At 40.7% G+C, this 12,731-nt stretch overlaps 6 protein-coding genes across 6 annotated transcripts; 2 read left to right on the forward strand and 4 right to left on the reverse strand.

The window, feature by feature from the left end:
- Window positions 1-607: 607 nt before the first annotated feature.
- Window positions 608-1,384, reverse strand: EAF02_007246 (uncharacterized protein; the record flags this gene model as incomplete). The annotated part of the gene is made up of 3 exons (XM_038903294.1): window positions 608-807; window positions 869-1,159; window positions 1,258-1,384. 3 exons carry the CDS (start codon window positions 1,382-1,384, stop codon window positions 608-610), a joined length of 618 nt encoding a protein of 205 aa, XP_038756773.1.
- A 1,763-nt stretch (window positions 1,385-3,147) lies between these two features.
- On the reverse strand, window positions 3,148-3,990 carry EAF02_007247 (uncharacterized protein). Its single transcript, XM_038903295.1, has 2 exons — window positions 3,469-3,990; window positions 3,148-3,413 (listed from the first exon to the last, which is right to left on the reverse strand). The coding sequence occupies exons 1-2, from the start codon at window positions 3,799-3,801 to the stop codon at window positions 3,330-3,332; spliced, it is 417 nt and encodes a 138-aa protein (XP_038756774.1). The 5' UTR covers window positions 3,802-3,990; the 3' UTR covers window positions 3,148-3,329.
- Window positions 3,991-4,779: 789 nt separating this feature from the next.
- Window positions 4,780-5,358, forward strand: EAF02_007248 (uncharacterized protein; the record flags this gene model as incomplete). The annotated part of the gene is made up of 2 exons (XM_038903296.1): window positions 4,780-4,908; window positions 4,966-5,358. 2 exons carry the CDS (start codon window positions 4,780-4,782, stop codon window positions 5,356-5,358), a joined length of 522 nt encoding a protein of 173 aa, XP_038756775.1.
- A 202-nt stretch (window positions 5,359-5,560) lies between these two features.
- Window positions 5,561-6,869, reverse strand: EAF02_007249 (uncharacterized protein; the record flags this gene model as incomplete). Its single annotated transcript, XM_038903297.1, has 5 exons — window positions 5,561-5,612; window positions 5,660-5,946; window positions 5,999-6,228; window positions 6,286-6,597; window positions 6,656-6,869. 5 exons carry the CDS (start codon window positions 6,867-6,869, stop codon window positions 5,561-5,563), a joined length of 1,095 nt encoding a protein of 364 aa, XP_038756776.1.
- Window positions 6,870-7,154: 285 nt separating this feature from the next.
- On the reverse strand, window positions 7,155-7,541 carry EAF02_007250 (uncharacterized protein; the record flags this gene model as incomplete). Its single annotated transcript, XM_038903298.1, has 3 exons — window positions 7,155-7,343; window positions 7,396-7,452; window positions 7,506-7,541. The coding sequence occupies 3 exons, from the start codon at window positions 7,539-7,541 to the stop codon at window positions 7,155-7,157; spliced, it is 282 nt and encodes a 93-aa protein (XP_038756777.1).
- A 461-nt stretch (window positions 7,542-8,002) lies between these two features.
- On the forward strand, window positions 8,003-9,578 carry EAF02_007251 (uncharacterized protein; the record flags this gene model as incomplete). Its single annotated transcript, XM_038903299.1, has 3 exons — window positions 8,003-8,245; window positions 8,297-8,511; window positions 8,564-9,578. The coding sequence occupies 3 exons, from the start codon at window positions 8,003-8,005 to the stop codon at window positions 9,576-9,578; spliced, it is 1,473 nt and encodes a 490-aa protein (XP_038756778.1).
- Between the last annotated feature and the right edge of the window lie 3,153 nt (window positions 9,579-12,731).

The raw sequence follows: 12,731 nt of genomic DNA on the forward strand, positions 1-12,731 counted from the left end.
TAAGAGATAACAGTGTTTGACTTTAGAATGATGATCTAGAAGCCTTGAGTTATACTTCACAAGCTCGCTTAATTGGTTAGCATAGTTTAGTGTTGTTTAGGAGGGAAATTTGGAACATGTTGCGTATCTGGATAAGAGATAACAATAGTTAGCTTTGGAATAAGTTTTCAGCCTGCATATCATATGTGATTTATTCAGGTTCTTCGGCTGAATGTTTCCGATGCTGTTAAAATTTTGCGGGGGCTTTTCTTTTCCTAAACGCAAGTTCTCATCATTGAATAAGTCTGTTTGATAACTTTGGTTTTGGTATTCAAATTATCTTCTTTGAGCCTGATTTTATGTGCCGATATCTGGTACTGCCTTTCTCAATTAGCAATCTGGGATACCGTAATGTAATCAGATATCCGCAGTCTAGTCTGATGATCAGCAGAGCACTATATATCGAACGTCATCTCTGATAGATGCAAAATAACGCCAAAGATGTATCATGGTGTCGATGAACATGTTTTTTTATTCTGTGAGCCGCGGAAGAGCTAATCGAGAAACCAAATCTAGGGTCCAAAGTCTTTTCCAGATCTCATATCAGTATGACGATAATTAAGTAACATTAGATTCCATCATTCTCTCCTCGATTCCCCATCTCAACTTCATCATTTTGATCGTGATTGCTCTCCAGAGCCTTCATCCTCGCAATAATACCCTCCAATATCTCGACTTGGGTATCAACACGCATTCTCAAATAATGATCAGTATACATTGTGTGTTCCAGACTTCGATATACCTCAAGATCCCTCAGTGTCGGCATTCCTAAGGAGGAGTTAGCGACTGTCTACACACTTTCAAAACAAGAAGGAATCAGCTCGCATACCAGTTGCACCATCAGGTCTTCTCGCATCCATGTGAGCCACATCCCGCAAACTCTGTTCAATCGTTGGAAGATTCTCGAACCATCCTTCATCAGCCCATCCTTGCATCATTTGGTAGCAGCAGAGCAAGATAGTGTGGAAAAGAGGATTGGCTGCGCGATAGGCAGGCCGATCGAAAAGGTTTAACTCATTGCCGATTCGGACGTAAACTTTGTCGGGGGAGACAGTTTGACCGATAACAAGGAGGAGTGCGAGTTCTATTTCTCGGCAGAGCAGAGAATCAGGCTTGAGTTCTAGGAGTTGTTAGTTATTCGAAACAAACAAACAAACAAACAAACGAGCAGTGGTTAGGTAATGGGAAGATAAGTCGTCCATTGAATGGGTTACCTACCGACAATTCCCTTTGCAGCGTTGACAGCCCAAGTTATTTGCAACTTGTCCATGAATTCATCAATGGCCCCAGTAACAATCTCGAGGGAGTTGTTTGGAGAGGGAAAACTATCTGATAGTAGTGGCATTATTGATTTGGTGGATTCAATGGATCGACTAGAATTTTCTGGTATGAATCTAGTAAGAAGAAATAAGTGCAGCAAAAGGCGAGACACGGATTAACAGCTGAGCCGTTGAAACTCTAGGTTGTTTTATTATAAGAAAGCTCGAGCATCAAAGTGTGGGAAACACTTTATAGCCGAGGGCTTGAATGAATATCATTCACAAAATATTTTCAGCAAGTGTTTTTGTAAACCAGTTGATAGCAGTATAGTGAATTTCCCAAAAACTTTTGGGGATGGGTGGCCAATAAAGAAAGGTTGAACAAGGTGGAGCCAATAAGGCGGATCAATATTGAGATACGAAGTTGAATAAATAGGTAGGATATATTCCATGGTGTTGTTGTTAGCTCTGATCTTATTATAAGAGTTCATACCATGATATTCCTTAAAGTAATATATCTTTATGAACGTACACAAAGCAAGAAGCAGATTGCTGTATAATATATGTCTATGTTTACTTAGTACCACACATAACGTAAGTTTCAGATCTATATAACGATGGTTTGCCAGAATAAATATAATGCAAAATTTCTGGGAGACAATGGACAATAGCATTTTATGTCGGATGGTGTCATTGGGCAGAGAATAAATCAAAATTTTGGCCTAGATTTGAGGCAACAATGAACAACTTCTCATGCCGACTGCAAGTAATAAGTACACGAGAACCTTTTCCCCTTAGAAATGAATATTTGGTCATGAGTATTATCCAAGAAAGCTATATGAATGCGCACTTGAAAAGTTTTCATGAAATGTTCACTGTCATTACATGGTTGGTACGATCACATAATTGGATGCGTAACAGCACAAAAGTATGAAGATGTAATAACTTAATGAGAGGAGAAGGTTCTTGTTGGGATGGTAAAGCTAATTGTAAATCGTACTGTATGATGAACGAACCTCTTTGAGCTCTACAGCGACCAAAAGCCTTATAGCTAAGATCAAACCCGAGACTATACTATGCAGAAAGGGTAGAATTATCCACGATGCAACGGCACATGCGTTATTGAACGAAGACAACAGAACAGGAATTTAGTTGGGTAGGTAAGAGTGTAGCAATTGAAACTGGAATACCAGGAAAAGACACCTAACACGCATATATGCTACAAACTTGATAACATAGAAGAATGGAAATCGCTAGATTAACCAGAAGAGCGGTCCAGATGATAATGGTATATAGTTGTAGTACTGAGAGTCATGTAGTGTTCTCGATAGAGAACTTTGAAAGGTTTGAGTCATTTTGCAAGACGGTCTGGTGTGTCCGTATTCACTTCCAGAGATTTCCCCCAAAGATCACATTGAAATAATTACATGCCAAAAAGCCGTAATATGCGACTTCGCGAACTCTAGAATTGGGGGGGGGGAATATCTGAGCACTTTATCAAGTCAGATATTTATACTCCAAGTACAATTTTAAAGAACTACTTGCTTCAGCGAGTGTCTATCTCTGGAAGTGTTTTTCGTCTAGAATTTTCATGCACGCCCGTACCTTCATCATCTTCTCCTCGCCATTAACATCAACGACGAGGAATTACAGGCGAAGTACAAGGCATCTCTTAAAGAGCTAGGCTTCCCATGAACTATCTAGCCAGAATCAAAATTTGTCAGCATGAAAGATGATGTAAGTCACACAAACAATATCCAGAAGAGTCGGTGTGCCCAAAGATCGGCTGTTTCTTATTGCTAAGCTACAGCGCGGACTAGAAGAAAGTTGGGCTTTTGTGGCTAACACATATCTTTAGCATCGCCATGTTATTCTAAATATCAAAACTCACAAGGCATTGAACCAAATATGAAACTGTCTATCTCCCATCCAAAAAAAAAATCGCCAAAGCTGAGTTGGCAAATCGACTTGCAACCTAGACTAAACAGATAGAGTCAAAGCAATATACTCCCATGTAATACACCAATAAGCTCATCGGTGTAGCATTTTCGAGTAGCCGCGGCGAGAGCGGTAGTGGTGGTAGCAAACTCGCTTCTGTTTTTCGATGAATGGAATCTAGCATTGATACTTGATCAGTACGGCTAAATCTATGTCAAGCAGTCAGAATTACCGTGTCTATAGTATAACAGGCTTCTTGCTCTTCCTCAAGCTTCTTGTTCCATGCAGCATTAACTATCAAACTGTATTGATTTTGAGCAGCAGCTAATGCTATTTCATAATTGGATCTCGCTCTGTACTCATTATCGCAGACGATACAGGAGCCCGACCGATATCCGTAATCGTCTCCTAGAGCGTTCAGGTTTTCTTCGTTGCCGCAGAGTCTACCGTCTTGGGACATACTGCAAAGTTGGTAGGTCCATTTTGTCCATTTGTGTGCAAGCTCGCCATTTAGGAGAAGCAAACAACCAGCAGATTGCAAGACAATAGATGAAACCTTGCACATTTTGCCCAGTGGTGGCCTCGGATCGAGAGGTCGTGATGATGTTTTATCTTGGGATTATGTTTGAAAGTAGCTGGACTGATATGACAGCAAATTCCAGATTCTATGCAAATAAAAGTCCATCAATAAATCTTGGTTACCCTTGAGATATTATTTAGTAGGCAATTAGTCACTTGTGTTACAGTGTTATGCTCCAAGCGTGGCCCAATGAATACCGATTCGAATAGACTTGGTGAACTATGGCTTGTGTTTCTTTTTCTTTGGACCCTTGGCGCGTTTGCAGATTTGTGTAACACAAAATCGCGGTGTGACTGACCCACTACAGCCGATGTCTGTATTATAGATCACTGTATATTGTTGGTGTAACAGATTAATTCAAGCCTCACAAATTGTTAGAGGATTAGTGCTATTGCCGTGTGCAAAGGAAATAGCGTAATTATAGCATGTGTGTTCTGGAATTTATAAAGCAGAGGCGGAAAAAAGATCTATCTCAGCTATAATTGTCTTTCAGACTGACAATTCAATACTAAATAGCGGTCAAAATATTCAAACAAATCGATGCTAGCGAATGACAGCATACATCTTACTGACGATTTTCTTCCTCGCTCGTCGAGTTCATTCACATTCCTTGTTCAAAAGCTTTTTATCCCGTTTCTCCCATCAAATCTTTTGCTTATTCAGATATTGCATTTTGGTTGTTGTAATCATGACGCTTTGATCATGTCATTCAGTGGCATTTTCCTAATGCGGAAATCCCCATCTCCTATTCCGGTAGCGAGACAGAAAGCTTAATAATCTAGAAACAGTGGGTGCACGGACTATTCGTCGATATCCACCTCGACATACCTAGGTATTGTCTATATAAACCATGCTATTGACACTCAATTCCCAAGTCATTCTACTCATCATCGCAGTTACTCTTTTATTGATTTTCGATCTTCCTTACCATTAAATCCAAAGAGAATCAAGCGATTGATAGCAATGGCCGATACCACAGCTACAGACAAATCCAACCCTTACTTCCCCCTTGCCGGCGGAGCAAACGACGGCTGGTCCACTGACGATGAAGCAACGGCAACATGCTTCTGCGGTGCTGTGCAACTTGCATTCGTAAGTCGAAAATCGAGAGATTAGATACCATATTCTGACACTAACTCTACCCGGCAGCCGACCCAAGGCCCTGGCCTAGTTAACACATTCATCTGCCACTGCCACGACTGTCGCAAAATCACGGCGTCAATGTTCGCATCTAACTTCACTATCGCTGATTCTCATTTAAAACACGTCCGTGGCCGCGAAAATCTGAAAGTTTTCAGTCAATCCAAGACCATCGCGACCGGATCAACAATGGCCAATCACTTTTGTGGGACTTGTGGTACGCTTATGTATCGTGTTGGCTCGAGATTTCCAAAAATGAGCATTTTGAGAATTGGAACTGTGGATGATTTTCATTTGCATGAGACGAAGTTGAGACCCAGGGTAGAACAGTTTACCGAGGGGAGAGTGGGGTGGTTGAGAGAATTGGAGGGAGTGAAACACTCTGCAGAAGGAGCCTTTTAGTTGAAGTATATGGAATACATGTAGTGGCGATATCCAGATCGCAAGAAGTAAAGCAAGAATTAAGTTCAATATCTATTTGAAATTAAAATAAGTCGGCCGTAAATTTTTTGGACATCCTCCAGTGATGATCAAAGCTTTTCTCATTCTTTCATAAATGGAAACAATACAGTCAAGTGACTTTGAGCAAACGAAAGCCCGATTATCAATTAGCGTTCGGAATATTACTGATAAATACTACCAATACAGCACAATATCTACTTCGATTAGCCTGAGTTCAAATAGATCAGCAAGGAAGACTCACCCAGCAGCGGCGCCAAATATTTCATGTCTTTTGGCCTGAGTAAAAAGTGACAAGACAGCAGAAAATAGAAGTGTAAAAATAAGTAGCACGCCAATACTAACTGTATACGTGACATCCAGGTTATGATGCTCGGTGAGCCGGTACAAAAGAAATACTGGGAGAATAAGAAGAAGGAGTAACATGAGTACGAGAAGACTCGTTACGAATATATCTTTTCGGGATTTGCTATAGAAATGAAGGTTTGGGTCTGTTGTCTTTTCTCGGTCTTCTGTGGTGCAAAAAATTGACTTTCATTTGTTAGCCCATGGGTTTATTAAAGAGATAACGTTGGTATTGTACTTGTAAGAATGCACAATGAAAGATCTGGAGGAATCTTTCGGTCATGGTATCAAGATATGCTCCTTCTCTTCCCTCACGCAAGGTGATGAGGTCATTTTTTTCGTATATGAATCCTTGCTCCTCGTCAACGAGAGGTTTCTTGTCAAAAATGTATCGCTCGACGCTTCGATAATCACTATCGGCAGGACGGTTCATGGCATTCACATGCTGAGACCGGAGTAGTAGCTCGTCTAAGATACATAAGTTCGTGCGTAAGTTTTTGATTGTGGTCAATTGGGAATGCTCACCGTAAGCAGCTAAATTTGCTTCTATTTCGTCCAGAACTATAGTCCTCGTCCGAAGAGTTGGATCTTCAGCGAGCTCCTTTCTCTCAGCTGCTATATCTGCATTTCTAGATCGCGCCCGTCGTTTATCGGGTGCGTCTTCTGCTTCGTCGAGATCATCAAGTTCGTCTAGCTCCATTTCGAGTCGACGAATCTCATCCTGTTTGCGGAGAAGTAAACGCGAATGAAGATATCCGAAGCGTCGATAAATTTTGAAGTTTTCATCGCTGTCTAGAAATATACTTAAAGATCGGTAGCTTTTTTGATGTTCCGACACTATGAAAGAAGTTATTGGCCAATAAATTCAATGTTTATTTTTGTTACACAAACTTACGACTTCTCACATGGGGTTTTCGCAAGTCCTCATCAGTGGTAGGTTTTGATGTTTGCCAAGGGCGCCATTGAACAAATGATTCTCGATATTGAGAAACTTTTCTGGACGTAGGAGTAGATGAATTTGTTGCAAAAGTGCTCCCTTTAGAGAATTTAGTAGAAATGGTGGGTGAAGTACATGGGGAGTTGAATAATGGTAACGTGTTAGAAGCCATTTTATTTTAGTTTTTGCTGAATTAATGAGGAAGATGCGAACATCTGCTAAACAGAATAATGTAGTTTATATCAACGTTTCAATCAGACTTAGCCGTGAGGCGATGAATTCTGCCAACGCAAGCTGTACCATTTTTCTCATTTTCAAAAGATGGGCGATGGCGATGCCTGCGAGAAGCACTCAGCCTAGATACACGGCTACAAATGGCGAGTTGCATAAGAGCTTATGCAAGTATAGCCTGTCATGTACCACCAATAGAATCCCGACCCCACCATAAGCCGCATAATCAAGCTGAACTGAGCCTTTCTTGCTTGACCCATTCACCTTCCTTATACAGAGCCCCAGTCTTTGGGTCCTTGACTTGATACACGAATTTTCCCTTCTCTTGCTTTCTTGCAAAGATTCTGAATTCAAAATTCCCTTTCCTTGGAATGCTCAACCAAGCACTATCCTCTACATTGAACAACGCCATCGACTAGCTTGATAATCAGAATCATCCATCAAAATGGAATTGAGGGAGTACTGACATCCGAAGGATTCTTAGACTCTGTATAAATTGAACGGTCCTCAGGCGTCTGTGGTCTCTTTTGGAAATAAGTAAGACTAGTAATTTATCTTGTGCAAGCTGTGAACTCACCGTAATCTCTGTCTCAATTGACAGTATTTCCGACATTTTGTGAGGCGGATTGATGGACTGGTCTTTTGGAATCGTATATATTGAAGACAATGATTACGAGGTTTTGATTTGAAGAGAATTGAATATGCCCGGAGGAAAGCCTTACGAAGAGATCTTTAAATCAACCCTTCTAAGGCTCTGCAGAGCCTCGATCTGACATTACCTGCATAATGATATGGATTACAAGCAGTCATACGCTTACGACCATTGTGGTCACCGATAGATTGACCAAAGAAACGAAGGATTTACAGTGGGGCTTATCTTCAATCTGCTCAGCCACACCATCCCTCATCTTTTGTATGTCCAACCTTTCACACAATTGAATTGAGAACTCATACATAAGTGGCGATTCTCAGGAGTACCCCTCTGGTTCGTTGCGAAACACCAACCAGAAAGGATCTATCTTACGAAGCTACTAAATTGCGTTCTAGACTTCCTCGCGGTGTCTAAACTACGGAATGGCCTCCAGCAAGTCAAATTCTGTTTTGAAACCTGACCATGATAGCAGAAGAACTACAGCTCCAACCATAATTATTCCCCCAACCGACTACCAAGACAAAGAGGCATCGAATGATTCCAAATTCAAGGCGATTTTCGATGAGCATATGAGTGCAAAGAATGCCTCGGTTGCATACCGCGAAGTACATGTTCTTCTGTTGTCATGGGACCGTAATGTCGATGATCTACATGTAGAGAAAGAGGTAATAAATTATCATTAGGGACTATCTCTTCAATGATGCTGACGTTAGCAGGTTGCGGATCTCGAGAATGTATTTCGGGATATTTTCAAATATAAAACAACACAAAAGATTCTGCAGCAGAATCCGAGTAAGCACCCGCAAGTTCAAATAAACCTATATCTTGCCCAGTTCGTTGCGGATCATGATGATCCAAATACTCTTCTTATTGTCTACTATGCTGGGCATGGCAAACAGAGCGAGGATGGGGATGGATTAGCTTTAACTCCGTAAGATATGGAAGACTTACCCCAGATGTGAAAATTTCTAATAGGAAATTAGATCAACAACTCAGCCAGATGAGGAAAATGAGTTACACGAAATTGTCTGGAGCTCCGCAGAACACAACATACAGAACACCAAAAGTGACGTTCTAGTCATATTTGACTGCTGCAATGCTGGCGAAATGGATCGCAATGTTCGTGGCTCTGACTTCACCAGAAGAGCATTTGAATACATGGCTGCAACTTCTCAGAATTCAACTACGAGAAAGCCAGGTCCTAAATCATTTACTGTTGCCCTCATCTGGGCCTTGAAAGAATTAGTCCGGTCCAAGACCGGGAAGCGTTTCAGTACGCAAGAACTGGTTCGAAAGATTTACCAAGCGCCCAATTTTCCAGAGACTCAGGCGCCAAGATTAACAGAACGAGGCCCGATAGGGTCTTTGAGAAAAATTGTCCTAGTTCCTCTGGATCAACAATCAAAATCTGGAGTCCGAGGAGAGAATAGCGCTGGACAGGCAGATGAGATAAAAGAGACATTGAATCTTCGATTCGTCTTTAATGGTCGAATCACCAACAAGATAGTCAGAGAACTTGCTAAGGATCTAACCCATCTTATAAGCGGGGGAGACTTTGTGGCATCCACGGTCCTTTGGGATGGGATCAATACTTCTAATTCGACCAAGAAACGATTCCGTGATGTTGTCACCCATGTAATTGGACAGAACCACGAAAGGAATCGGAACAAATCATCAATTCAAAATGTGGATGGTGTACGATTCTCACCAATCACACCTGTAACACCCACAATACAACAAGAATTGTTAATTTCATCCGAAGATAATGTTGATTATATACCCAATCCACAGCGCTTATTCCCAAGCCCTTCACCAGAGATTGCGTTAAATAAAGGAGAGAGAATTGGAGGAGACGGTGATTCAGATTTGTCTAAGAAGAGAAAACGAGAGGAGAGTACGATTCACGACTTGGGAGCTGTTGATGCGATATCTAACTCGTCACTTACACCACGTAAGACAAGACAAAGTAAGCGTCAGTCTTGTGATAGGAAGATCTAGAGGAGCGATTGCTAGAAACTTGAGCAATGCGTTGTCAGTGTAATCGAGTTGGCTCACTTAAAGCTTTTTATTTCATTTGTAGCTTCATAGATATCATGAGAGGTTGCGTGGATCTAGTTTGGGGGACTTACAGGGCAAGAAACATTATTGCACCGGAGATAATGATCCGGGCAACATGTTGGCTTCCACATATAGATAGACAATCTTTTTTGCACATTTCAGGTTATTCATGATTTGAAGTAGAGGATCTCGCGGCATTCCAATCAGTTCATAAATATCAAAGGCGACGATACTCCGGGCGAAAATAAATACTTAATTGGCATAACCTAAACCCGTTTCAACATCGCCATGCATTTTTAGTAACCATCTTTTGGTGCTCAATGCCTGTGATTTTCGATCTGAACAACCAAAACATGTTGAGCTAGCTCGAGCACATATAACTCAGTTTGTGGGGTGGATAGACGCTGAATATATATACAGATGTGGGGCAAATGTTCGAGAATAGCATTCAGCAATCTAATACTTTGGATGTGGCATGATTTTACGTTTTGCATTTCATAGATCTAAAGTGAGACAACACCCCTAGTTTCGAAGCAATAATTACCGTGACCAATTCTTCTTTGGATGATAAGTCTTTGAGCGAATTCCAATACATGGGCCATCAGTATTTATCGACCTTGTTTCTGCCAGTCTTATGAAAGCCACGCAAATCTAACTTAGTTTGCCCCACTATCGCAAAGAGACATGAAGCATGCTTTTGTTTTTAATCAGTAGAAGGCGAGGCTTCTGGAGCATAACTTATCATTGTGGCATTTCTTTAAATTGTTCACATGCAAACGGTACTTGCTTAATCATGGTTTCCAACATACTTACCACTTAACCTCAGGAATTGACCTCACATTGCGAGCTTTTCAGTCCTCGCTTCGGCTCGCTACGCACGGAGCGTTAATCCCTATTCACCAAGATTGCCCGGCAAGTTCCTACCCAAATCTTTCACAATCCCCACCAAAAAACACCAAACTCGGAATCTTCAAAAGACCTTTGAAACACATCTAGAAATTCAAAAAAAATGGCAAAGAAATACTGCATCCACCGTGGATCGCAGTACGAAGAAACCCGCATTGGGTTTGCTTCGGGGGCTGGGGCAATCGACATCAAAAGCTCTGGGTTCTCAGTATATAACGTGTTACCACGGGGCCACGGGACCATCAGCTCACTTTGATTTCGATGAGTGATGTACTTTTTTTTTGACATATATAGTTTGAGAACTGAATATTCTCCTAAGTATGGGAATGAATACTTCCCAACTAATCACACAAATAATTTTCCGCAGTTTCTCCGAAAAGAACACTTCTCAAGATACACTCTCATCTAATCTTTTCATTTTTAAAGATAAGTTCTAAATCTTCAATCAAAGCACACCCTCACCATGCTTTCTCCAAGGTTAAATAATATCAAAAAATCAAAAGAAATACCGCCCTCACGAGCGGTACCAGAAACCGTGAACGTTTACTGTTCTAATCAGTCTCAAAGAGGCCGGGGTTCTCAGTGGACAATGTTAACCACGGGACCATCAGGAAACTTTGCATTATATTGATTGAGAGGTAGGTCCATACTGGGGACTATATTGTCTTGGTTGAAATGCTGGAATAGTGCACTCTGCCAAGCTGGAGCTAGAGCGATTTTTGATTATAGCTTAATAAGGATTCACATTCTCAGTAAGGCATTTCTCACCTTTAAGACTATTCGAAACTTCTCAGCTGTTTGATTCTCGGCCTTACTTTCTGAATTCAGCTTCTCAGAATCTGTATCGCTATTTCATATCACCTCAACGCGAAGTCGGTATACCCACTTTCAATTTCAAGTAATTATGTTGTCAATATTATTATTTAACTGAGTATACTTTCCAAAAATGGACGACATCCTTTTTGCCATACCTTCCTTTCTTATCTATTTCATCTTTTGCTCCTGCCAATTCCATTTTCTGCTTAGCAAGTCTACACAATCCCAAAAAATCTCAGTCATTACAACTCACAAACAGCTTATATCGAGGCTTGAACGATTAGTGGGAAAGAGAAACTGCTGGTATCAACTTGGTTGATAAGTGTAAAGTGCTTTAGTCTATTATGGTTGTATTCGTTCTTGATCCTTATTATCTATGGGCAGCTAGTACTTAATACAGGGAAGCGTTAGCGCCGCGCTAGCTAATACACTTCCCTCTTTGATCACATGATCGATATCCCAACAGAAACAAACCCCCATCTCACCATATATGAAAATTAGCTCCTCGAATCGCCATTTTGTACAATTCGTTCTCTCCATCTGAAAGCTATACAGTTATACTTCACCCAAGATAGACCTTGCCAAAGCAAATCCCAATCGATGTAAACTTCGTCCCATGAAATTTAAAGTCACAAATCTATTTACACAGAAAGAACTATCTCATATCCCACTGAATTCCTCTATAAGAACAATCCAAGATGAATAAACGAAGATTAGCATCAAGTCAAATTAGATGAGAATAAATCTTTGAGCTATTAATACTACACTTTTTATCATACATTTTGGATTAACTAGATACAAAACTCTTGATATTTGTATATCAAAACTACAATTATGTCATAAGAAGTGATTCAATTATAGGAATCATATTTCTACATCAGAACCTCGATTTTTTATTAAATTCTGGATAAACAAAGATTTGTATTAGATCAAACTAGATAAGAACAAGTCTTTGAGCCACCAATACTACACTTCTATTATGCATTTTGGACTGGCTAGATGCAAAACCCTTGATGTCCATACATCGAAATCATGATTATCCCATGAGAAGTGATCTAATTGTAGAAATCACATTTCTCCATCACAACCTCAGTTTTCCATCACATTCTGGAATATGTGAATAGGCTGCGCAAAAAACCATCTGTACCCGTGGGTAATCTGCAGATGATCCGCCTCATGAGTTATCCGTCAGAACTCTTAGGTCCTATCCGCCTTGCAGATTATCTGTCGAGGTCATTATCTGCCCCACGGGTACCGTTACCGAGCCTAAATGGGAATGACACTGGATACATGATTCACTTTTTTCATCTGTTCCCGTGATGACTAGACTAGAGACTACTATCCCGTATCGAAATAATAATAAGTATCTCT

Source organism: Botrytis sinoallii (assembly GCF_014898435.1).
Source record: "Botrytis sinoallii strain Bc 23 chromosome Unknown BSIN_012, whole genome shotgun sequence".
NCBI lineage: Eukaryota > Fungi > Ascomycota > Leotiomycetes > Helotiales > Sclerotiniaceae > Botrytis > Botrytis sinoallii.

What these genes read in the sequence shown, in the direction of transcription:
- EAF02_007247 (XM_038903295.1), bottom strand. Translation starts at nt 3,801, where the DNA reads ATGTGCAAGGTTTCATCTATTGTCTTGCAATCTGCTGGTTGTTTGCTT. An exon ending in CCTGTTATACTATAGACACG is followed by an intron (nt 3,414 to 3,468) that starts GTAATTCTGACT and finishes TATCAATGCTAG; the next exon opens with ATTCCATTCATCGAAAAACA.